The 26,329-nt window shown below is 46.6% G+C and overlaps 2 protein-coding genes across 7 annotated transcripts in view; one reads left to right on the top strand and one right to left on the bottom strand.

The window, feature by feature from the left end:
- ST14 (ST14 transmembrane serine protease matriptase) overlaps nucleotides 1-2,468 on the top strand; it is a 37,793-nt gene extending 35,325 nt beyond the window's left edge. Inside the window, exons 17-19 of the mRNA XM_060017660.1 lie at nucleotides 964-1,238; nucleotides 1,579-1,715; nucleotides 1,792-2,468. Coding sequence (XP_059873643.1) covers nucleotides 964-1,238; nucleotides 1,579-1,715; nucleotides 1,792-1,953 — 574 coding nt within the window. The 3' untranslated portion in view covers nucleotides 1,954-2,468. The remainder of the gene's footprint in view (nucleotides 1-963; nucleotides 1,239-1,578; nucleotides 1,716-1,791) is intronic.
- Nucleotides 2,469-15,935: 13,467 nt separating this feature from the next.
- The window catches only part of ZBTB44 (zinc finger and BTB domain containing 44), a 70,987-nt gene continuing 60,593 nt past the window's right edge, over nucleotides 15,936-26,329 (bottom strand). For 4 of the 6 annotated variants that reach the window (XM_060017659.2, XM_060017654.1, XM_060017655.2 and 1 more), the window contains 2 exons: nucleotides 25,955-26,255; nucleotides 16,789-24,178 (listed from right to left, as the gene is read on the bottom strand). In XM_060017659.2, coding sequence (XP_059873642.1) covers nucleotides 23,896-24,178; nucleotides 25,955-26,255 — 584 coding nt within the window. In that variant the 3' untranslated portion in view covers nucleotides 16,789-23,895. Of the gene's footprint in view, nucleotides 16,083-16,788; nucleotides 24,179-25,954; nucleotides 26,256-26,329 lie in introns of those variants that run through there. The other 2 variants (XR_009520338.1, XM_060017658.1) reach the window with 2 other exon arrangements.

Genomic DNA, 26,329 nt, shown 5'->3' with positions numbered 1-26,329 from the left:
TGTGGCTATCTTGTTACCCAGTGGTTTTTAGCATCTGTTGATGATTCTTGCGTGTATCGGTTATTGCTGTGGAAGGTGTGAAATATGACTTATTGTGTCATTTCTTCTGTGTTTATTAGCTGGTGTTTTTCTGTAAAGCACAGCTTTCCTTCTCTTCTTATAAATTATTTTGAGATTATTTTTTAGCTTCAGGACAGATTCTCCTCCGCTTCTTGTATTGTTTATCACGTATAGCGCTCTAACCCCTAGTTTACTTTGGTGTCCAGATGAGCCAGATCTTGACTAGTGAAAGCCTTGTCCTACTGGCCCCGCCCTCGTGCCAGCTCCCACTCACTTCTGGTAACACAGTATATTCCTGGTTCACTCTATGTGCTGCTTGCTCCAGAACTGAAATCAGCCACTCCTCCAAGGAGCCTTGGTTCCTTTCCATGGGGAAGGATCGTCAGAAGCCACGTTCTGTCTGCTGTTGGGGATGCCATGGCTCTGAGGCCATCATCTTTCTGAACAGCCGTGAGCTTTTCCTGCTCTGATGGCATGTCAGCAGCATGGGGTTCTTCTCTCCTCCGCCTCTGCCTGTTGGTGTCTCCCTTTTCCCACGTGGGAAACTGGGTCCCAGCAACACCAGGGTCTTGTCTTTTTACTGGTTCAGTCGTCCCATACACAGTAGTCAGAATTGCTGCACCATCCCGCTGCCGACGACAAACCTGGTGAAGTTCCATCTACTTTTCAGCTCCTCTGGTACTTAAAGTATGTACCGCTGTGTTAGAGAAGTATTTGGATGGATGTGTCCCTTCCATGGAAGGGTAGATTAATGAGAAGGGAAATCTTTTTGGTAATGAGATAAGCGAGGGCAGCTGAGCATTGTCCTGGGGTGGGCGCGGGCTCGGGTCGAGGGGCACAGGGCACGGGGCCGAGGGTGCCGGCTCAGGCCTCCCTCTCCGCCCGTCCTCCGGCCCCCGGCAGGTACTCTGACCACAGCATGTGGACCGCCTTCCTGGGCCTGCACGACCAGAGCAAGCGCAGCGCCCCCGGGGTGCAGGAGCGCCGGCTGCAGCGCGTCATCTCCCACCCCTTCTTCAACGACTTCACCTTTGACTACGACATCGCGCTGCTGCAGCTGGAGCAGCCGGCCGAGTACAGCGCTACCGTGCGGCCCATCTGCCTGCCGGACGCCGCGCATGCCTTCCCCGCCGGCAAGGCCATCTGGGTCACCGGCTGGGGCCACACGCAGGAGGGAGGTGAGCAGGGGTGGAGGTGAAGTTGGGGTGAGGGGCTGACAGCTCTGCCCGCAGTCCAACCGCTGTGGGATTGGGGGGGGCCTCGTGGCCGTCCTTCTGTCCCTCCCTTTATCACACGCCTTCCCAGGGTGGGTATCGGATTCCTCACCCGACAGATGGTCAGCGCGGCCTGATCACTCTGCCCCGCTGCACAGCATCCCATCCTGGAGACGTGCCCTCAGGTTTTAGCCACGTGTGGGCCGCGGGCATCCGCGCTATTTCGGGGGCTCTGCTGGTCGGGTCCCCCCGCTGACTGCCGGCCTCCCCTCCCGCCCTGTCCCCCGCTTCTGCTGCCTCCCAGGCACCAGGGCGCTGATCCTGCAGAAGGGCGAGATCCGCGTCATCAACCAGACCACGTGCGAGCGCCTGCTGCCGCAGCAGATCACCGCGCGCATGATGTGCGTGGGCTACCTCAGCGGCGGCGTGGACGCCTGCCAGGTGGGCCGGCGGGGCTGGGGGCGGCGCGGAGGGGCGGGGCGGCGGGGCTCGGTGCCAAGGCCTGGTCTCCCCGCAGGGCGATTCCGGGGGCCCGCTGTCCAGCCCGGAGGCCAATGGGCGGATGTTCCAGGCCGGCGTGGTGAGCTGGGGCGACGGCTGCGCGCAGAGGGACAAGCCAGGCGTGTACACGAGGCTCTCCGTGTTTCGGGACTGGATTAAACAGCAGACCGGGGTGTAGCGGCGAGGTGCCACCCCAGGTGCGCACGTGCGGGCTGAAGACGGGATTGCTGGCCGGACCCCCGGCTTGGCCCCCGGAACCCAGACTGGGACCTGATCCCCGAGCCTCTGGAGATGGAGACGCGCCCGCAGGCCTCTCACCCACCCCACACCCCCAGCTTCCCAAGCGTGTTCGGGGAGGGGAGGGGAGGATGCCTGGCAGTGCCAGGCCGGAGGTTTGAAGACACAGCCTTTCGGCCCTGGCGCCACGCTGGGCCGGAGGCTCTTTTCCTCGAATACAGGGAAGGCTGGCTTCGTCTGCCTCAGATATAGGACCAGCTCTTGTTTGGACTTTGGGGCCCCTTGGGCGGGGCTGGTGGGACACCACGGGCTCCCAGGGTCGCCTGCTTCAGGAAATCCAGGCCTGAGGGACCTGGAAGTCAGCCGGGTCCAAGGTTCGAATGTTTTGCCGGCTCCCAGGGCAGGGTTCAGTGTGTATATTTGTGTGTATGAGTAAAACACTTTCTTTTTAGGTAATTTTTCTTTCTTACTGGAGTTGATGGGCTCCCCTAGCCCCAGCAGCAAGAAACTGGGTTTAAATTCCCCTCAGCACAGAGCCTGGAGTCAGGCTGAGAGTGGGGACCACAGTGCCCTGTGACAGTCCCCAGGCCAGCACAGGGCTGTGTTTCCTCCCTTACCTGAAGCTCCCCAGACAGGGGCCTGGTGCCGGGACAGGAGGGGTGGGACGGGGTGCCGCTCCCCGCGATGGGGGAGGAGCTTTGTCCTGGCGGTTTCGGTCAGGTGGGGACATGGTCACGCGAATGCTGTGTGTGTGTGTGTGTGTGTGTGTGTGTGTGTGTGTGTGTGTGTGTGTACCTGTGCGCCTGCGCTTGCACACTTGGACACGAGAGTGTGCGTGAACTCACAGCTGTCCAGCGTGGGCTGAGTGGGTGGGTCCCGATGATGCCGCCTCGCTTGAGGCTTCTCCCATGTCTAGTGCTGTCCTTCCTCCTTTGATTTTTCCTTAGTAAATTACAGTATTCTCTCCCTTCTTGCTTGGGATGACTCAGAGGGACAGAGACGAGGATCTGGGGAGGGCTCAGGGAGTTCTTGAGAAGATGTTTGAGGGCCTTCCGTATGCCAAGGCTCTGTACGAGCTGGGGCTGGGGGATAGCAGCAGACCTAGGAAGAGAAATCAGATGGCCGTGTGAGGGAGGGTGGGTGGTCTTCGCTCATTGCTGTATCGCCAGCTCAGCTCCTAGAAGATGCTAACACATATTTGTTGACTGAATGGTCATTGCTCTCTATGTGTTTTGGAAACCAAAGGGAACAATCTGGGCAGACTTCCTGGAGGAGGTGAGCTGCCTCTTTCATTTTAGCCTGAGGGCCTTACCCTCTGGAAAGAGGGAGAAGTTTTGTCTTGACAGCTGTGCAAGCATCCACATTGGGTTTTCCTTCCAGGGAAGGGAAAGGGTATCATTTTTGCCCAGGTGTGGGGAGTAGGAGAATGAAGGTGCTGTCAGAAGACCCTGTGCAGATGGTGCCGAGTGTACATACCTGGTGTGTAGGGAGAGGCTTCACTTGTGGTCTGGTTCCCAAGGGTGAGAGCCCCTCAGGCAGCCAGGCCTGGCCTGTGCCTACCCACAGCACCGCTCTCCTGTCGGCACCTGACATGGTCCAGAAGACGCTCTCCCCAGGTCAGAAACGCAGGCGGGGTCATGAGACGACTTCACTGTCCCCTAAAGGCACAGGGGCTCCCTCTCCACAGCCCTCTGTCCCAGTCTATGGTGGTTTCTCAGCCTCATTGTTATCCTCCTGGGGCCCTTTGGGGTCACCCCGCTGCCTCAGGGGTCTCACCGGCATGTCCGGGCTGGGACTGGGCAGGTCATCCAGGACAGCGTTCCCACAGCGTGGCCCCGGGGCCAGGAGCATCCACACCACCTGGGGCGTCGCAGAGACTCAATTCTCACACTTCACCCAGACCTCCGGCGTCAGAGATTCTGGGAGGCGGGGCGCAGCCGTCTGCTTTAACAAGCCTTCCGGGTGATTCTGACGAACCACAGGGCTAAGAGCATCCGCATCTCTGAGTGCCCACCAGGTGCCCGGCACTGCGCTTTGCAGGAGTGTCCTGCGGTCCTGGCAGGGTCCTGGAAGCCACAAACATTTGACGCCTGGAAACCAAACAAAGCATCAGTGCCTTTCAAAAGACTGTGGAGCCAAATCCAGCGTTACTTCTGACCACAGATAAGAATCGGCGAAGACTCCTTAGCTAGTGGGAAGTCAGTCTCGTCTTCGAGCTGTAATGAAGACAGAGGCCCGAGCACAGTCAGGGCTGACGACAGGAGTGACAGCCGGCCCGGGTCTGCTCCTCTCTGCCGAGGGCAGCGGCGCCAGCACCAGCCCTGAGCCACCGCCTCAGCTTCCTGCACCCGGGTGCAGGCCTAGGGAGAGACTAGTGACCAAAACTGTTCCGCACACATTTTCATGTCCAGTTCAAGAACTCCAGCTCCAAGTGTGAGCAAGTTCAGTTCCGCCCGTGCAGCCTGCTGTGGCCGCAGCCAGGCCCACGACGGTGCAGTGCCGTTCGTGCGACCGCACCCAGGCAACCAGGCAGCGCTGCCCCAGGCAGGCACACGGGCCTGTGCACAAGGCGCTGCCTCGGCTTCATGCTCTCTGTTGCCTTCGGTTGGGTCCCCACAAAAGCTCAACGAACCACTGTGAGGCCTTTTCCTGACTGACTAGCCTGTTTTAGTTGCTAGGATCTTGAAACGAGCCATCTCTCTGGTCCCCCAAACTACCCTGTGTCTCACTTGTTTTAGCCACCAATCACAAGCATTAAAATGGAAGTTCAGTCAATGTTTCATCCTATTTCGTGGACAGGGATCTGATCCAGACCTGGATTCTGCAGGAGGAACAGTCTGCAGGGACCCAGGGCCGGGCGGGGCGTTGGGGGGGGGGCGGGAACCACAAGGGCGTAGGGAAGCTGTTCAGCCACCAGGGGGCACCGCAGGGCTTCCCAGGCCGCCAGCCTCCCGGTGGCCAAGGTGCTGTCACGGGAGAAGGGCCCTCGCTGCGCAGGGTGGGGAGGTGGATTGGGACGGACCCCAGGCCCAGCCGTTCTCGGAAGGCTGTCTCCTGCAGCTTCCAGTCCCTTCGTGCCCCGTCACAGGTGGGCAGCAGGAGGCCCCGCACCCACCCCTCCCTGCGGCAGGGGCCTGCTGGCCCTCAGGCTCTGGGACCCAGAGGATGAACATGCCCAGGGCGGGGTCAAAAGAGGTTTAGGGTTTGAGGACAGAGGTGACCAGTGGCAGGAGGTGGGTGTTATCCCCCGGAGGAGCAAGCGTGGAACGATACCCGTTACCACAGCTGACAGATGCTGCAGCCCGTGGGCAGGTACATTCTTACACACACACACACACACACACACACGCACGCACACGCACGCACGCACGCGCGCGCGTTCTTGGGGGAGGGGCAGGGCTGTGTTTTAGGGCCTGAGCTCCCGGTCCTGGAAACATGGCCTGGCTGTTACCACAGGACACCCTCCCCCTCTCTGGGGCACGTGGCATGCCCACAGATTCAATTCAGGGGGCCTCCCTCAGCTCTCTGTGATGGAATGAGGCCTCCCACTTTCCCAGGCTTGGAATCACGAGGGTGTGTGTGTTTTGCACACCTGCAGCCACACGTAAGGGAGATTGGACCTTAAAGCTGGTGTTTCTCAGACTTGAGTTTCTTGGAACACTGAAGCTCCAACATACCTACCATCTAATGAAAGAGCCACCTTACTTGTCTGATGTAAACCTCACAACAGCCCTATGGTCGTTCCCACTTTACAACAGAAAACCACGGCGCCAAGAGTGTAAGTAACCGCCCAAGGTCCCAATCTAGTCTCCTAGGACCCGGGCACCTAGGCTCTGTCCCCCATAGACTCTGTTACTCACACACCGTCGTTTCACGAGGGAAGGAACTTCTCGCGGGTAGAATGAAGGGGCCACGTTCTCAGAGACCCTGTGGGCCAGCCCCTAGGCTCGAGTCCCCCTTGCTTTGGGGAACTCCAACAGACCTGGTCACGAGGCCTCCCTGCCGTGAGAGCTATTTTCCAGGTGAGGGGTTTGCTCCAGGTGGGCAGTGCACTCGTTCTCCATCTGCTTTGCCAGCCCAGGTGGGATGCCGCTGTTTATTGGGTCCCTGGGGTCCACCTGGCCCAAAGCGTGGGGGGGTTTGCATCAGCCCTCGTGCCATTTCAACTCGTCCGGTAAGGGTGATGGGCCGAGGGAAGGGGGAAGTGTCTGTTGGAAGGGGGTCCGGGCAACTGCTTTCAGGTCACCAGGCTGGGGTTCCTCAGGGTGGCAATCTGGAACAGAGCTTGGAAAGCCACCAAATACCACTCAGATGATGAGAGCAGGCCCCCAAGCAGGAATATGAACATTTATCACCTGCTTTTACGTCTTCGGGTTGACCTAGAAGATCGTTCCAACCGTTCTTCCACAAGGTGACAAACACGGCATTGACAGCGGGGAGTGAAGACGTCAGAGGGGCTTTGAGCAAGTGGTGCTTCCTCTAGGCCTGGGCGTGGACAGGCTCCTCCCTGAGGAGAGGGAGCCGCCTCTGGCACAACAGGAAAAGGGGGAGCAAGGGGGACCTGGGTGCCAGCCGAGCGTGAGGGGGGCCTGGGTCCAGATTCCCTTTATGTTCTGGCTGTCCTCGCCCCCCACGCCCCTGCTCCCCGCAAGAGAGATGCTGAGGAAAGCAGCCCTTGACTCTCAGATCAGCACTTGCACGACGCGCTGATTGCTTCTGGTCTGATATGCCTACAGTGATGACTGTATTTTGGTGAAGAAACCCCAGCTCTTCGGATTTCAGTTCATTTCATTATCTGTTTCCCCCTTTTCTTCTCCAGAGGGCTGCGCGCTCCTGTGCCATCGCCCTGCACCTGCAGCTCCGAGGCTGTTTTTCTGCCTTTTCCCCTCATCTCCAGTTGTTTCTAAAAAGTCAGGGTCCACAGCTGTTTCCAGGCGAGGTGGAATCAACTCCATTGTCTGGTTGTTCCGCTGCCTCAGAATCTTCCAGCGGGAGGGCTGTGTATTTTCCTGGGGTGCAAACTTAGCTTGCCCTTCCCCTTGGCTCTGTGCTTTCCTCCACCACACGCTTCCTTCACCCTGAGGTTATCACGATTTTCCCTGCCCACGCCCCTGTGGTCAGGAATAACTCAGTCTCCCTGCCAGACCTCTCTTCTGGAACTTCATACAGACTTGTTTAACTCGAAAAGAAAACTCTTCCACCCTTAGCCCGTGTTCTTTTTCCAAAGAGCTGCAAGTACACGGTGTGTGTGTGGGAGGGCTGGGGGACAGGAGAAGGACCAGGTCCCGAGAGGAGGGTAGGGGAGCTCTCTCCTTCCCTCTCCCTCTCCCTCCTTCTCTCTCTCTCTCTCTCTCTCTCTGTCAGACAACAGCTCCGAAGGAAACAGGGCATCAGATACCTCTTTGAATTTCATAACCTAGGTACTGTCCAAATACTTAAAAGGACAAGAAAAATGTGTAGAAACAGACTAGAAAAAATTGAAATCTATGTTTGGAACACATGACCCTTGCAAAAACACGGTTAAAAACTGGCTTATTTATACCAGCCAGAAGAAAGGATGAGGAAAGAAGTCATGGATTCGACAGGCTTTTGCCGAGGGTCGCCCTGCGCCCTTTGTGACTTGGGAACAGGGCGGTTGTAGGATGAGGGCTGCTTCAGGCTCGTCGGGCCTGGCCTTGCAGACGCTGGGAAGCAGGTCCTGGAGCCCGTCGGGGGCCCTTGGTGGGTGGGAGGGAGTTCACATTCCCAGGAGGTGTGAGGTCACAGGGCCTGGCCACTTGCCTCCCCGGGCCTCTGTGACCCTCCAGTTGCTCAGTGGGGTAACTGCTGCCTGAGGGCTGCCCTTTTAGAACTGGAAGGACACCTCCATTCAACCTCACAGCTGGAAAGAAGCTTTGGAGGTCGGGTAGGTAGGAACCTGCTATGCACACCTACCCTGCCGACATGTCTGTCCCGCCGCTGTCCTCGCTGGGGAGGGTCCGGCAGCTCAGCTGCTCCAGTGATATCTACGAAGTGTCAGTAACGGGGCAGTGCGTGCCGAGTGCCTCGTGTGCATCACATCACTGCATCCTCCCCACAGCATCTCGCTCAAGGTTCCTCAGAAAGAGAAGAGGAAGGATGCAAACCCAGCCGCTGGACTCCAAAGCCCGTGCAGTTAAGTCCTGGACTGCCTTCCAGAGGCAGGGCACCCCCAACCTGAAGCCTGGAGGATCCAGGGCCTCTTGCCAGGCGATCAGCTCCGTGGCTTAGGCACACGTGGAAAAGGCCAAAATGAACTAGCGGGGCTCTGAAAGGGCTCCTTCAGCGTCTCAAAATCTTTCCCGTTCCTATTTCCTTGGCTACTACCCCCGGCAGCCCCTGGGCATTTCCCTTTCTCAGGGGCCAAACCATCTGCTTTCTCTTATTCCTCCACCTAGGGCTAGTGGGGAATGGAGGGACAGAACGTTTCCTTGAGGTCTTGGCTGTGGGCAGCTGGACAACGTGCTCTGACCTGTGACTCAGAAGGGTCACTTCTGCCCTCAGCTTCCTCCCTTGAGCCATTCATGTCTGCTGAATGCTGGCTGGCCTTGGGGGAAGCCGAAGCAAAAGGAACAGAGGCCCAAAGTGATGGGGGCACCTGGGCTTGGAGAAGTGACTGGAAAAGGAGGACTGACAGAAGGCCTGTGGGGTCCTGCTGCGTCCAGGGAAATCCCCTTCCTCAGATTTCTCCAGTCCCAAAGAAGGAGCCACAGAATGAGCCTGGGTGGGGTGACAGAAATGTTTCTGGGTCACCAATGACAAGGACTTTCACTGGGACCTGGGGGAATGTCGCAACCGGAGCTGAAAAGACAATCCATTTTGTTCTAGTTCAAAGGCTTTTGAAAAATAAACGAGTGGTTAACAGTTTGAACTGTTTCGCTGGGTATTTATTTTAAACAAAAGCCTTTTAATTAGGTTTAATAAATATTTTGTAAGCTTGGCTTAAAGGCAAAGATTCTTTCGAGTCCCTGCCCTGGGGATCATTCTAGGTGAGAGCAGTAGGGGGCGCTCACGCCCTGCACGCCATAGGCACAGCCGCTGAAGCAGCCGGTCTGGAAGAAAGGTGTGGGTGGCCCGCCAGTCTCCACGACCTCCTCCCACCCAGTTCATGGTGAGTCTTGGCAAAGCCCAGATGTGGAACCCTGTGTTCCCAAGCGTGGAAACACCGCGTCTGGGCCCACTGTGAAGGCGGCTCTCCAGTGGCTGTGCTGCCTTTCCTCTTCCCGACCCCTCACCCCAGAGTGCGAACTTCATGGGCAGTGGCCACCATGGGAAACTCACCGTCCTGGAGAGGCTGGCAGGCGCTGGACGGCCAGCTCCGTAAGTGCAGCAGGGCTCGCTTACGTGACTCTGGAGCGCGTTCAGGGCTGGCATCACGCGGGCGTCCTTGGCAGACTCCTCGGCTGGAGCAGGTTTATGGGAGGCCCAGGAACTCGGGCGTCATGGTCACGGCCAGGGGGACTGAGCGTCCTCTTTCCTCTCTTCTTGGGGTCGGGGGGAGGGATAGAGGGCCCCCAGAAACTCCTCGGGTCACCTTTTCCAGAATGTGGGTTTCCTCCCACTTAATGTACCTGGAAACGTTCCACGTCTCCAAGGTCAACACTGATCCCCGTCCGGCTTTCCTCACTGATGCCGTTTTCACGGACTAGGGAAGCTGATGAAGAGCTTCACTCCCCCACGAGCAGCTCATAATCAGGTGTTTCTCCCATCACTGAGAGTGAAAGTGAAAGGTAGGAAGCGTATTGAGGTTCGTGTTACACCTGTTTTTCATCTGTGACAGGACAGACTGCCATTATTATGGACCCATTTCCAGGCTGTGTATTCGTCCCTCCTCACTGACTGACCTCTCACCGTGTTGCCAGGCTCGGGCATGGGGGTGGGCAGGAGGAAAGCGAGGCTGGGAAGGTAAGCGGCTCATGAGCCCACACACGCTCCTGTCCTGTGCGTCAGTCACAGGAGGGAAAGAGCCTTCAAAAGGCAGGCGGCAGAGCTGAGGGTTTCATGAAAACCTCACCCGTGTGCAGCTACTAAAAGGTGAGGTTTTGGCCCTGGAAAGGTCTTAAGCATATTTGTTACCACATGTTCCTGTCACCCTAGATTAACATTATCTTGGACTGAGTCTGAATTACATTCAGCCCTGGCCTCCCCACATGCTTCTCATCCTCCTTGGGATTAGAAAACCCCTATTTTCTACTTATTACTCATGGGACTTCGTTATGGGTAACTTCTGGGAAGCAAGGACCAACCTTCCACGTCTACACTGAAAACAGATTATGCTTCTTATGTAACGTACTTGGAGTGACGTGTGGGGAAGCAGAGAGAGCCCCCCCCAACCCCGGTCCGAGGTGCAGGCACGCGGGCGCTGAGGACCATGCTGTGGGCTGAGCCCCGAGGAGGTATCTGGTTCCCACTGGAGCCTGGGGGTTGCTGGGCAGAACGAACTGCTGGGTTTTTCCTTTGCTCTTGGCTCTGCTCACCCCTCCAACCTACACTTTACGATGGGAGAGGAGCCGGAAAATCCACTGACGCACACGAGAGCTGGGGTAAACCAGTGACTGAGGGACTTCTCTGGCGGTCCACTGCTTAAGACTCCGCGCTTCCATTATGGTGGGTGCGGGTTCAAACCCTGGCCGGGGAACTAAGATCCTGCATGCCACTCGGCGTGGCCAAAAAATTAAAACCAAACAAAAAACCCCCAGTGACTGGGAGAGTCCAGGTGGGAAGGGATTCAGCAAACGGGAAAAACCTTTTACACCTGGTGCCTGTCAACAGAGGCAAATAAGGGGCTCCAACTGTTTGGCTCTGGGATGGCGGCTGTTGCTGACAGCGAGGGGTGGGGCACAGAAGAGCTTCTGGTACCATTGTTTCAGGGGTGCAGGCCCAGGGCCCCCAGAGGGCGGGCCTGGTAGCAGCCCCAGGGAGGAGGTGCTGGGCGGGCAGGACTCCTGATATGGGGAGACCGGAACTGCAGATGGACCCTGACTGAAACGGAAGCCTCCCTTCTTCCCTTGCCCCTACTCCTCGTGTGTGTGTTTGTATGTATGCGTGTACACATCAATGTTTCATGGCACTTAAAACGTGCAAGGCAAAGCTAGACCTTCCCCAAAGCTAATCTGTACCAGTCCCTCTCTCCTGGGACCACATGGAAGGCCCTGCCACGTTGGACAGTGGATCTGAATTCTCACTGGTGTCACACGGTCGTACCTGGGAGGCCGCGGGAGCTGTGGAACCCCTGTTCTGGGTAGAAATTATGCATGGATGTACCTGGCACGTGCTGGGCAGCACTGGATGAATCGGTGCTTGGTTTTTCCACGCATATGCACATTTCCCCGTTTAAATCTCATCCTTTCCCTAGGCCTTCCTTGCTGTACCTCTTCAAAAGGCACTTGATAAAACTTTCCAGGGCAGTTATGCGTATCTCCTCACGTCAGGAGGTTCTTGGGGAAGAGCAACCGTCTTCCAAAAGCCACTTCATGTTTCCTATGTCAATGGAGATTACACGCTGGCAGCCTACACCTCATCTCTGGGCTCCGTGTACGTAGGAGCCTGTGAGAGTCAATCCCCCTGTAGGAAAGGATGTGTCTGGGTATTTGATACACGCAGGTCTCTTAAACAGCACCTTGAACTTAGAAGCCAAAAATCTGGATACATACAACGAGCTGCGTTAAAAAGTTAAATCTACAGCTGCTGCCGGTATCCAGCCTTTAAGCTCAGTTTCTAACTTAGAGCACCTGTTCCTTGGCCTGTGTTGGGGAAATAGACTTCTTCTGAGTTTGTCCAGGAAAAGATGTTACACGTGGAAACAAACTTCCTCCATCCTCCATGCTCAGTCTATGTCCCTTTTTAATCTCCAGGCACATCCTGTTCTGCTCTGGCTTCTTCCCACAGAGGAGTGGGTGGGGAGCCCAGCCTCCCTCCTGAACATGCCTGGTAGCGCCCTTGACCTTGTGTGTGGACCCTCACCTGCTTGGACCTGGCTTACTGGCCATCCTCTCACCTTGGCCATCAAACTGCTCCCTTACCCACCCCCACACTTTACCTTCAGTGTTGGCCAAACCCCTTCCCCTCCACCCAGATGATGAACCCCACGAGGGCAAGGTTTCTGTTGTTCCGTTCCATGCTGTGCTTGCAGTGCCTGGAAGTGTCTCGTGTGGCAGACACTCAGTGTCTGTTGAAGGAAAATAGAAGGAATGTAAGCAGCAGAGGAAAGCAGGACGTGAGAAATGTCTTTGGAAATTTCAACCCCACCAACCTGGTTTAGTAGAAGCCAGGCTTTGCTATGAAAGGGCCACCCAGCTAAGTAACTTCCTTGCACGACTATTCCTAAACCTCTCCTCACCCTAACTCTGGGCTCAGCTCTGGAACCTGGCTCAGAACTCTGCCTATCTCTTTCTCTATTTTTGTCTAGGACACAGAGTTCCCCCTCAAAACCAAAGGGAGTTCCCTTAAGAATTTGACAACATCAAGTAAATAGCACTTGGAGGGCCTGAAATAGAGCTGATATTGTCCACTGTTCAGAGACTAGACATGCTTCAGATCCCAGCCCCACGCTCTCACCAAACCCTTCCCCAGACCCCTGCTCCAGTGCCACTCACGGCACCTTCCTCTGGGCTCTTCCCTGAACTACTTAAGTAATTCCTCAGTGAGCGCAGTTCAGTCTGTGCGCCTTCCCTCTAATCTACTTCATGCTTGTTCTTAATCTTTCTAGAGCAAGCTCTGATTAAGTTGTCCCTCTGCCTCAAAATGTGTGATGCTTTTCTATTTCCTACCAAATTCAGTTCAAGTTCTTAAAGGCCTCCTCATCTGGTTCCAGTCTGCTTTCTAACATTTTCTCCCATTTTCTTTTCAGGGATACTGTAACTCTCAGCAAACCAAACCACTTCCACTCCCTGGACATTCCACCTCTTGTGCTCAGTGTTGTTTCCTAAGTGCCATCCCACCCCCATTTCTGCCAGTACAAATTTCTAGACCTCTTTACAAGGAAATTCCAGCTCAAATGTTCCTCCTCCACGTAGCCTCCCTGATCCCTCCAGCCAGGTCTCTCCCTCCAAATTGGCAGAGGACATGCTTTGCTGTTTCCCTCATGGTACTCAGTTATTTTCATATTCGTTCTATTTCTGTAAGTCTTTACTTCAGAAACCATAAGCTCCTAGGGTCAGAGACTTCATTCAATCAACCCCAGGCCTGGGGACACCTTGGTACAAGAGACAGGTATGGCCCTGTCCGAATGGAACTTAATCAAATGGAGTTTAGTCCAACTGCTTTTAAATAATCAATCACCATTGTAATAAAAGCACAGGATGCTCGTGAACCTAACAGGAAGTCAGAGCCCAGCGTGGGAGGCTCTGGGAATGCTTCTTTAAGAAGTGAAACTTAGGTATGGACTTGATGGATGAGTAAACCGGACTAAAGGGAGGGAAATGGCAGCACCAGTGTTTCAGAGAACAATCTGGAGAAATTGTGGCCAGGCTGACGGCAGTTGTTCTGAGGATTAGACTTGAAGTGGGAGTTGAGGCAAACTGTCAGGTGCCATGCTTCTCGGTGTTCTGTCCTAAAGTTCCCTGGTGAGTACCTCTGAGCATTCTGGTAAAGTGAGCTTATGACCATTTCCTGGCAACATTCAATTATTCCTTCAACATTTTTTTGAGTTCTACTATGTGCCTGGCACTACAGCGAATATACAAATAGAAGACACAGTCCCTGATGTCAAGAAATAAATCAGGTGAGGGAGACACGCTAGTTATAATAGACAAGACTTTTCAAGTGGCTACTCTATACTAGGTGCTTGCTGTTCTAAGCCTTTTACATATAATCATTCCATTCTCATAACTGCCCCAGGAGGTAGCTTTACAAGACAGTGTGACTGAGACGTGGGTTGGTGTAGCTAAACAAAATCTGCTAGGGAGAGGGACCTTCACCCCAAAACTGGAGGTAGACGGGAGTGGGGACTGAGTGGCGGGTTCCAAGAGGAGGTGAAGCCTGACCTTTGTAGTGAAAGTCCAACTACAACTAGCCAAGCACAGCAGGCCGGGACGGATTTCCCAGGGAGCGGGAGGCGGACTTTAAGCAGGGCAGTGGCCCGGTTAAAACATGACCCAGCAGAAACGGGAAGGATGGACCAGAGGGGGCCGGACTGGAGAGAGGGCTGTTTTTGTTTCTAGGCCAGAAACAACAGAGGCTTGAATTAAGTAGCAGCAGCAGGGATGGAGAAAATGACAGAAAATATTACCAACAGGGGTGGGAAAGATAATCCAGAGGTGATATTTAGGTAAAATCACACAAAGAAAAGCACACGACCAGTTCACATATTTACAGCAAGGTCACCTGTAACTGTTTCACATCAGGAGAGTAAGTTAACTTGACTCTCCTTTAGAACTAGGCCCTGGCACAAAAGACAAAAACACCCATCTGCATAAACGAACTCACACTTTCTGCCAGCGTTACCCTCCCTCAAGGGTCTCCCAAAATGCTAGTGCCCCAAAGAATCGCAACGCTAGGACTGGCGGGGTCAAAGCTTCAGGGTTTTCTTCCTATCGCTGGGTCTGGGAGAGCTGAGCGCTGTATCAACTCAAGACTTCTCGGGTTGCAGCCCTGTTGGTGCCTAGGGAGTTCAGGGTGGCTCTACTGCCTTTCTATAATGGGTAGGAAGGGCCCTATCTGCGTGGGTCATACATTTGTTATTATGTCACTGGGTTTTTGAAAACCAAATCACTCACAGTGCTAGCATTTTATAAACTGTAAAACACTCTGAAAAGGAGTTTTTACTAATCTTGTAGGTAGACTCATTTGCATTCAACAGAGAATTCTGTTTCTGGACAAAAGTTATCATGCACACAGGTCCTACCACATTTACCACTGCTGCCTGAAATGCCAAAGAGAGCACATCTGCCTCAGCCCCTAAATTAAAGTGGACTAGTGGAATTTTATTTGGTTGTGATCTTTTCTTATGTTCTAAAGCAACTTTCCCAACAGAGGGTCTCTAGATGGCAAGAATCATCAGAGGTAATTCATTTGTAGCTGGCCCTTTACTGAGTGTGTGTATGTGTATGGTGCTAAGCCTGTCTAACTTTTCAGGTTCTCTGGTCAATGAGACGCACTCACTCACTTATTCAGTCTTTCAGACTCCAGCCAAAGGCCCCCAGAAATGTTAGCCGTGGAAAAAAGTAGGCAACAGTAGAAAGAAGGGTGTGGGACTGTATGGAGGCGCCCCACAAAATGACTCTAAAGACAGCTCTGCCCATAGCCTCTGCAGTGACTTGTTTGCTTATCTATAGAATGGGTGGGTATAAAAATTTCAAGTATTTTTGGCACAAGAATTCAAGAAAACAAATCAAGAGTTTAACAACAGTAAAACAGCTTTCCCTTCGTCCCCACGGCTGTTCAAACCCTGGTTCTCATCCTTTTGCTGATGAGGAAGCTCTTTCTGGATTGACTATATGCCCCATCTTAGTTTTCCCATCTGTATAAAAGTTTACCCATGTGAAAAATGAATTACATTACATTTTGGGATTTGATGTTTATGAGCAAGTTCCCCCCATTTAAACTCTCAGTACATTTGCAGATCTCTCAGTTTAGTACTTAGAACAAACATTCTGTTCAGAAAAGAACGCCCCAACTGTGTATCCCAGTGCCATGCATCGAGGAGACAGACACACATCTTCCTTTACTACCTTTAGTATCATTCTCTGAAAGGAATTTTTCTGGCCTGTTATTCATATGCAAATCAAACTGTAAGGCAGGAGTACTTAAAAGTCTACGTTCTGCATTTATATGGATCACCTGTGGCTGAGGTAGCTACTGAGGACCCCAACACAGTTTGCCGGCCTTGAACGGTTTGGTACACCATTGTTAAAAACACTCAACAGGGCTTCCCTGGTGGTGCAGTGGTTGAGAGTCCGCCTGCCAATGCAGGGGACACCGGTTCGTGCCCCGGTCTGGGAAGATCCCACATGCCGCGGAGCGGCTGGGCCCGTGAGCCACGGCCGCTGAGCCTGCGCGTCCGGAGCGTGTGCTCTGTGACTGGAGAGGCCACAGCAGTAAGAGGCCTGCGTACTGCAAGAAAAACCAAAAAAACAAAACACTCAACACACTCACTGAATGATAGAAAATGCTTCTTAAAAATTTATGCTTTTCCTCCCTGAACTTAAGTGATGCTGGTAGCTTGGGGTCAGGGCACAGTCTCCTTTGGCGGTTGCTCTCACTCTATAGACCACTTATTGTCAAAATCCACAGCAAGGTGCATCTGTAGTTAGAATGCCCTTCCTTCAGGCTCTCACAGGCTCATCACCTAGGCAATGAGTTGCCTTCCCCCAGTAAGTACCATTCTCTACTCCTTGGTTGTAAGGTATTATTGAAATACCCCAACAGGTCTCTCTAATCAATGAAGTATAGCCTCAGAAAGATTCAAGGCAACTTCTCAAGACATAACCCACCACTCAGGAAAGCAGGTCTGCACAAGATACCTGGCCAACAGCTCTAGGATTTGATGACTTTCTCCAACTAGCCTCCTTCATATTCTTTTCCGTTTTAGGGATGGTGTTCATGGACTCCTTGCCCTTTCAGCTCTTTTCTTACCTGCCCAGGAAGCTGATGTGTATGCTGACTCGCAGAACACTCTCTAGTCTGTACAAACTCAGTGGATGCTTACTTAAGGTGCGCCTTAGTCTCATGACTTTTCTTATCCACTTGACCTCGATCAGCACCACCAATTCTTCCTTCCAGCCAACAGTAAATAACAACAGCAGGAAGTTTTACTCCATAAAGCATTAATAAGATATTTTAATGAAGGGTCGGGGTGGGGGGGGAACCAAACAAACCTTAGTCTTATGTTTCTATTCAAAGACACTCAAAACTATTTTTTTCCCTGCCCATCCCGTCTAACTGCAACTTTATTTGTGACCATGTAATAAAGGCTGGTTTAAAGTTTTTGTTTTTAAAAAAGTTTAAACCTTTTAAAAAAAGATTAAACAACCAGGCTAGCAAAAAGTACTCAATACATACTTTCCTTATATCAAACAAGCTAATATTTCAGTACAATGTAACTATACAGAATATATACGATACACATATATTCACAAAGCAAACACTATAGGCTCAGAACATATTTGAAAAAACATGATATTCACAGTGATTACAACAACTCTAAAAATGATTGTAACATTGAAACGGCACTTAGTATACAAAAAAGTCACAAAAATATATATATGTATGTAGTCACCAAGAACTATGGTTCCTGTAAAGTACTCATAGCCAGATACTAGTATATAAAATGTGAAGTTCTGACACTGTATACATTTTTAGGAAACAAAACAAATCCAAAACCATTTTTGTTACTGTTGAAAGTCAAACATGCCAAATAACTTAGCTATGGCCACTGTAACCAAGTAAAGCCAAACTTGAAGGAGATGATAACTGGATACAAAGCTGGTGAACTTGGGCCTGTCACAGGTAAGAAAGTTGTACTGGTTCTAGGAGGGTAGAAGACGTGACAACACCCTTCCACATAATTTAATTCACATTTTTTCCCCAGCATCACCTTCCCTCCCCCAAGGGTTTCACCAAATGCCACTGCCCAAGAAGAATCATAATGCTGTAACTAGCAAGATAAAAGTTTCTCCCAAACTTCCTTGATGTTGGGCTATAGGTGAATTTTAAAGCATGCATTCATTAGCTAAACAGGACCACCAGTCACCCATCTGGAAGACTGTGGTACATACACACCTTCCTCCTAGGCTGGATGTACTAGAAAGTACTCCAGTTTTTGAATGGAGCCAGATTTATATGTTAGCTCTGTAAAATATTGAGCTACTATAGCAGCAAATACAAAATTACAGAAACTAAAACAATTTTATTTAAAAACTGATTTCTGTTACATCAAAACAATTTTTTTCCCTTCACGTCTGTTTCCTTTAATCAGACATTAATTTCTTCTATCACTGAATTATGGTCTATTGTCTCAAATCGGCTTTTCATTATGCTGCTGTGGAAAAAGACAAGTTCAAATCCTGGAAAGTTTACATTTACTCTTAAAAATGGGAATACAGGAAATTTAAAGTAAAAAAAAAAGTCTGTTCTAAAAGTATCTCTCACAAATATATATATTTAAATATTAAAATAGGCTACCTAGGATTTTTATAAAATGGCTTTTGAAAAGATAGCAGAGGCACAAAGAAGCCATATACTATCTTCCAATTGGACATAAGGTGCCACAAGGGTGCCCTACAAGGAGGCAGGCAATCTCTATCTGATGCAACAGGAGGCACCAGCAACAACAGAAAAATCAAATATATTATTGGGACCTGGATTGAAATCAAATTTTACTCTACAAGAGACTGTTGTATTTTTAAAAAATATCTTGAAATATAAGCATTAGAAGCCATCACTTTGTACAAGGAAGAAAATGAATAAAGTTTATGATCTCACTCCTGATCACCTGATGGCATTCATTTCAGGCACCTGAAAGATGAACAGCAGTGTAACTTTCAGTAATTTAATGGACCACTCTCAGTATGAGAGACTTTACATAGCATTTGTCAACTTGAAAACTGATAACTGAAATAAAAGAAAGCTCTTAGAGAAAACACAATTATAACCTAATCATAGAAAAGGTTCTTTCTAGAAAAAGCAGGTGTTTCTAGGAGCTGCAAGAAAGGCTTCCCATCTTTAAATGAACACAGCCTCCACTAATACCAAGGAAACAGCATGTGTTTAGAGGAGATGACGGCTCCTCTTAATGTAGGGAAGATTGATCCTTCCTCAGCAGATGATGTACTTTGGTAACCTGAATATTCGTTTACAGGGTGATTTTTAAACCTGTTTAATTGAATAATGAAATCTGGCTATGGTTAGACCGGTATTTGGGAAAACAGGGACTATTTAATAAAAGTCACAACACTGTAGAACCTCAAACCATCAAGCAGCAATTTTACCAATAAATCATTACAATTGAGCCTACGGCTTTAAGTTTACTCAGCAAAATCAGTCAGTTTAAAAGAGAAAGGCAATCATCAAAGAATCAGATTTTATAAACCAGGCACTTCAAACGGAAATTTAAAAATTTTAAGTCTTTAAAAAATTTTTTTTAAAGTTTTTTGTTTTCAACCAATGGTCTGAACCCTTAAATTCTTCGAAAACTATTATGTACATAAGAACCTTGGTATTAGTTGGAACTGGCCTGGCCCCTATGCAGAGGGAGCTATATAACCGAAGTAGCATATACACTTGAAGGCAGTCTCAATTTTTGGATACTGCCAAATTGAGATGCCAGTAACATCATCTCCTGACATCTCTGCAGAGACTATTTGTAAAGATATGGAACTATTACTTTTTTTTAATCATAAAAATATAATCACTATGATGTAGTAGAAATATCTAACTGTGTCAAGTATGAAGTTAAAAAAAAAAGTACAACTATGATGTCACTAAGAGTCTTCATCCCATAATCTGACATAGGCTTAACTCCCCATTAATAAATCTCAACATATTTATAATCTAAAAATGAAATACCCATAGACTGTCTGCTCCTTAGTTGAACCTGGAAATTGGTTCAACTCTACTTCATTGTTAATGTGAACCATTATTGCTTTTGGCAAATTAGTCTTGCTGAGGACCTTCCAAATAAAAATACCCTATGGCCACCAACATGTTGTCAAGCAAAAATGACACTGAAAGATAAAAAAGGGTATAGGCAAAATATGGAATAACTTAAATTTTGACGATTTGAGCCTAAAGCCTGGGAGGAGTATGCTTAGCTATAAATATTCCTCATAGACATGGTTAATGTAATTGAGCACCCCCCATTCTGTACCACTGATTTAGAAAAGAAAATCTTGTTTGTATACATGGTTCTCTCAGTAACTTTCAAAATCTAAATATATTATAAATAAATCATCTTATGTCAATAACTTACACTGAAAACCACATTTACTACCTTTTAGCAAATTTGGGTCGCTTCCAGATGTGAACTTTACTAGTTTTTTCCCTCCCAATTAATATTAATAACTAGAAAACTATTCTCCCTCACTTAGTTGTATACTCCAGAGCTTCACATTTTCAATACAGGTGAAAATAGAGTAAGTGACACACAAAAGTTTTAATTCTCTTCATCAATTCCTTAAATCTCAAAGCCCTTTCGGGTACAATATTATAATTTTAGGATTGTTCATTCATCAAGTAATAAGAATAATTCTCTCCATGTGGTACACTAGTACAAACTGCCATTACCTTATAAAGTAATGTATTTCTCAGGGGCTACAAAGCTAAAAGAAACTGAACCATGATCTGAGAATCTTCAGAATAAAAGCCACTAAGCTAGTTAACTCGTCTCCATTTAGATTAAGTATGAGAATAAAAAATAATAAGAGATAAAATAAAAGACCGAAAAGACTTAATACAACTTCCAAAGGCTCCCAGGGAACCATTTACACATCTGGAGAGACTGGCTCAGTAGTTAGAAGGTAACAGAGTTACCAACGATAAGTATATTAGATGTGCTGGCTGGTTCATTCCACTTGGTAACATATTTTAACAAAATGGAAGTTTTTTTGTTTTGAAAACCGAAGGGCATGTGTCATAACATGGAACCAGAATGTAAGTTCTGTAAGCCAGAATGGTTGCTGAAATGTTAAAATGTAAGAATGAATGAAGCTATTTAAACATTTTAGTACACTTTTGCCTCACTGAAAGTGAGAACTTTAAAAACTGGCAATGTAACTAAATATATAACTAATTATTTAAAATGAAAATGAAGAAGGTTACTTTAAATTCAAAGTAAGAAATATCCATTTAAATACATTTGTGGGTGATAACCTCCATCTGCATCCCTTTCTCGAACTTAAAATTCAAAAAAATGAAAACAAGTATTAATGCTTTCGTTTCTGAATTAGTACAATCACTGACATGCTAGATGCTTCCACTGTTAGAATACACCCTTAAAAATGGAAAGAATGACTGCAGGAGCTGTAATATCCAGTATCACAGCAAATATCTTTGCTCATTTCTAAAGTATGTATATCATACCTATTTGGTAGCTTTAAAATGAAAAATAAATGCTTTTCTTATATAAAATACTTGGTTTAAAAAGGCAATTTATCTTGCATCCTAAAATTTAAGCCCTTTAACAAAGTTACCCCTCCTTGGGCCTTTCAGAAAGATAGCTATGCTAAAGTATTCTAAACTGGAATTTTTTTTATGTTTAGTTATACTGGTAATTTCTAATGGATGAGATAATATAACTGGCTTTCATCTCTGCAATGTTTTCCATATATTCTGGTAAAAATTATATATCCAGGCATCCTTCTCTTAGAGGAATTTTAAATAAATCTAAATAGCACTATATACAATTATCCCTCATAGCTTAGTTTCCTAAAACAGATCCATAAGCTAAGTATCCTTAAACTGTGTATCAAGAAAAATGTAGAGCCTCACTGAAATAGAAAAAAAGGACTCTTTATATCACGTTAAGTACTAGTTAGTTACCTGTATTGATAAGATTTGGGGAGCAGACAACCAACAATCGGCATTTTCACAGTAGATTCAAACGTTTCATAAAACTTGGAAATCTGTATAATTTGTAAATACCAATGAAAATCTAAAGTTTCCATTTGGGAAAAAATAGCCAGTGATGGTGGTCAATCCTACATTCTGAGAACACAGAACACCTCAGAGCTGCCAAAACTGTGTAGGACTCTCTTAATACAAAATTCTCAGGACGGGGGTGTGCTAAAACACTTTCAACCCACAAATCTCCAAATGGTTCTGATATATTTCTTCTCATTAACCCTATTTCTTTCCTCCTTTTCTTCCTTCCTTCTTCTTCTTTTTTAAAAAAATAACTCTTAGAACTGAGGGCAACAATGACTCCTGGTCATAATTTTACCGATTCTTTGTTTTCTCCATTAAGATTTTAAAATTAACTTTTGAGATTTATCTACTGGTAGGCATAACAGTTTCCAAAGGATCTATATTACATTAAAAATAAAAATTCCTGACCTTTCCAGTTGAGACACAGCAGTACCGCTATTAGTATCACAGTCTGTTGAAGAAAGTAATTCAACCTATTAGTAAAGAAGCATATATAATGGGAGGCCATCATAATCTGTGTATGTTGATTTTCCTGAAGGTACTATACCTATGTTTGGGAGCGAAGAGGAAACAACAGGTTCATGAGTGAGAAAAGGAGTTGGAAACAAGTTAAAAATAGCAGAATATTCAAACAGACAGAAAGAACATTAGCCTAAAAAAAATCTTCAATGAGTTCACTTTCCCTTCCTTTACATTTGTAGGGGATAAAAGAAGTTACAGAATTAGCCAATTAATAAAAAAATGAAACAAATCACTATAACTTAGAAAAATTTTATTATTAACGACTAGCACCCAGACAAAACTGAGATCTTGTGTTTTGAATAAGAAACTGTATTTTCTTTTTCTAACCTAATCAGGTGTTTTCATAATTATTAAACTTTGGGTACATACATAGAAAAAAAGAGTTACTCAAAAGATCATTGTTCATGGACTCATGAATATTTAGGATCAAGGTCAGTGATGCTTTAATGGCACCAGGTAAAAATGTATATTCCAGTCTAGAGTATCATATATGTTTCAACTATAAACCACGAAGTTTCTTTCTTTTCTTTTCTTTTTTAGCAGCAAGAGGTAATAGTCATTAATTTAAGGTTTTTAGTTTTTCTTTAGTCTTAACAATCCTTTTTTTCCCCAAATAGATTTGAGTCATAGATCATCATTTTATAGACTCTCCTCTACTTCTACATTATTGCTTACATTGCGTAAAAACTATCCTAACTGCTTTTAATATGACATTTGGCAATGTCTTAAAATATTTTGGAATAAGGACAATTTATCACTGTCATATGGGTATTTTGTAAACAATCGCAGTTGGGTTAAGAATATAGCCTTAACAGAGAATTCTTTATTTTGTCCAAAACAGCAGAATAAAAACATCCTCAACAATACACAAACCTATGTATAAAATATAGAACATCTCCAGTATATCTCCTTTTCATGGGATCATGCCAAGTATAGGCAAGAGAAAACTGATTTAGGCAATGACCCAATTAGCCAGGCATTAACATTCAAAGACCAGGTAAACAGTAATTTTATCCAGAAAAGCAGTATGAAAGAGTTCCTATGAAGCCGATTCACACACTATATTCTCTGTTCCTGGTCATTTCACACAAGTTGACTATCCTTAACCATGGTTCTTCGCCTTCTTTCACAGAAGAAAGATTATTTGGAGGAGTGGTACTACAAAGGTACAGGGAATACCTACCCCAATACCAAATTTTCACCATGAAAAACTATAGTGACAAAGCTTAAAAAAAAAAAAAAAACACAAAACACGTGGGATTTCAGAAGTATATACCCTAATAATTTTTAAGAAAGCTCACCATAAATACTTCCAAAAACAACAGGCTTTACAAAAGACTGTACAATATCCTGTGTATAGGAGTAAACATCTATTCAGGCCATCTGCCAGATTCGTTCTGTAATATGTCTCTGGTGTACGCTTTCATTTCAGGAAGGTCAATAATCATCTGATTTCTTCTTGACCTAGTGATCTGTTGTTAGCCTACTCCTGATAATGGAAGAGGAAACTGATACCAGTTTTAAGTCAGCTGGTTCTCCTTAAGTCTCAAGGTTTCTATTATATTTCAACACCATGTTACTGTGCACTTACAGAAGCAATCTCTCAGTCATGAAAAATAAAACATCAGTTGCAGAACTTACAAAGTAAAAAGGGAAATTCTTTCCCAAACCCTTTTTTTCTTAAAAAGTTAAATTAAATTCAAATGTACAAGACCAAGCACAGGCACTTTCCAAAAATCAAAAATGAAGCCAAACCATGAAATTACTCAATAGTTACAGAAGACAGCTCTGATTTTGGGGGTTCCTCTCTGGTTGCCTCGGCACAAGCACTGGTCTTTGGCTGCCCTGGCATTTCCTCCTCTTTTTCTGTCAGCCCACCAAGAGACCCCAAGGGAAAAGTGCTTTCACAATTCTGGGTCGAGGAGACCTGTGAAATTACAGGCATCTGGACAGAGGAGTTGTTTTCAAAACTGTGTTCTCCAAGATCATACTGAACAAGGGTCTCTTCTTGCTCCTGGTTTAAGTAGTCCGGTACTAGGAAATCACTAGGTAAGAGGCAAAGGATGAAACAGGGAGTTAATTTTCAAGCCAGTAATAAATAAGACACAATACAAAGACCTGATTTGTAAAACAAGACTGGGATTTTTCATTTCTCTAATTTTTGAATGAAGATTAGAACTCAGGAATTTTCAACTTCTAAACTTTCCTAAATATATGAACCAAAACCATCCATTAGAACCAAAGTATACCAACTCTCCCTACCACCAAGAGAGCTAAGATTATCACCTTCAGTGTCACTCTGGACACCTAAACAGCCTTGCTTGTTCTAATGTAGAAGAGTTTTTGTATACAAAACAGATGGAAATAGCATGTTCATTTAAACAAAGATCATTTGAATAACTTATGAGTGACCTTTCTTGGATTATACACTAATTATAAGGTATATAAACCTAGCTTTTTATTACTTCCTGGATATAAATTAGTTAAGAAACTAAATCCTCAGGCATAAGTGACCTTTTATATAATCTACTATATAGAGAAATGTAAAAAACTACTTAGATGCTTGATTTAAATCTTTACAGTTAAAAAAAAATTCATTACACTTTATAATGTCAATAACTAATATACTTAAGGTTATTTTATAATTTGTCCACTATTAATTTAAAAAACTGAAGTCTGCTCATCTGCAAAGCAATTTAAGATGTCCTATGTTATATTTTCTAAAAAGTGTTCAGGTGTTAAACAAGAGTAGAGGATAGAGGGCTCAGTACAGGGAAGATATAGAAAACAGGCGTGGTTAACTGGGACACTATTTTAGTCCGGAACAAAGTTTGTTATGTCATGTATAATCTAGGTTTAGTGATATGATAACCAGACACCCAGAGTTAGAAATGATTACATTAAACAAAATGTCTGGCTTGAAGAGAAAACAAAATCTATGCAGGAATAATCTACTGAAAAATAAGATTTAAAAAATGAAGGCAGTTAAAAATTTAAGATTTGATTTTATAAGAAACTAAGAATTCCTACAGATGTACAATTCTGATAAAGTATTAAAAATAGACAACAGAATTTTATATCTAGAGGAGACCTTAGGAATCATCTTTAAAGCTTACATTTTATCTTTCTCTACGTTTCAAGCTTCTTCGTCTGTAAAGTGATGTGTTAAATCATAACACTAGTTAGTGGCAGAGCTAGAACTAGAACCTGATCCTTGGATACCCAATAAATCAGAAAGGTAACTCTATTATAAGCTTTTTATATTAAAAGCATGGAGCTCTAAACTGAAATAAAAAAAGGAAAACTTCATTTGATGTAAATTATCATATCCATTAGTTCTACACCATAGTTGGTGTAGAATTTTCTCTTATTATTTAAAGAAAAAAGAGAGAAGTGGTCAAGAATTTAATTAACATCCAAAGAGTCTGAAGTAATCCACTATCACTAAATATCATCTGACACGGTAAATTCTCCAATAAGGTCTATTTTAAAATGTACTACAGAATTACTTTAACCTTGTATTTAAAAAAACAACAACAAAAACCCACAAAAAAACCAAAACAAGCTGATAAGTAGTCTACTTCTGTAGGAAAAGATTTCTAATGCCAACTATAAATGTATTTAAAATTGTTTATACTTAGAAGGATCAGCAAAATTTGATCAGATCAGGAGATCAGAGCATTATTGGATAGTGGGAATTTAAAAGGCATGTGACTGATTAGCTGGCAACCTGATAAAAAAACACAGCAGGCTGCCCTAAAAGCAGGAAAAGAGAGTTTAGAAAGCAGTTTTCCTGGTTCGGTTTTTGTTGTGCACCTCACCTGCTCTGGAAGTAGTTTGCTAGCTCTGACGCTTCATGGTTCAGACTCCTCAGGTGCACGATTAAATTTCCAGAGTTGGTGAACATGGCGCCACATGTTTTGCACTCGTAAATCCGAGGCTTGCGGATAATGTGCCGGGAAACCCTCATGTGGTGTTTATATTCCCCGAAGGAAGTGAAAGTGGCACTACATATCTGGCACCGGAAACAGCGTTTACCTTCATGCTTTAGGCGATGCATCTTTAGCGAGTAAGCCCTGGTGAACTTTTTCCCACAGCGGTCACACTGAAATGGTTTAATTCCTATAAAATAAAGCAAAACAAAATATTATCTAAAAATAAAATAAGTGGAAATGTCATAAACCTCACAGACTTCT

This window comes from Delphinus delphis, chromosome 8 (genome assembly GCF_949987515.2).
Source record: "Delphinus delphis chromosome 8, mDelDel1.2, whole genome shotgun sequence".
NCBI classification, from domain to species: Eukaryota; Metazoa; Chordata; class Mammalia; order Artiodactyla; family Delphinidae; genus Delphinus; species Delphinus delphis.
Note: the sequence above shows the minus strand (reverse complement) of the source record. Positions and strands in the feature narration are given on the sequence as shown.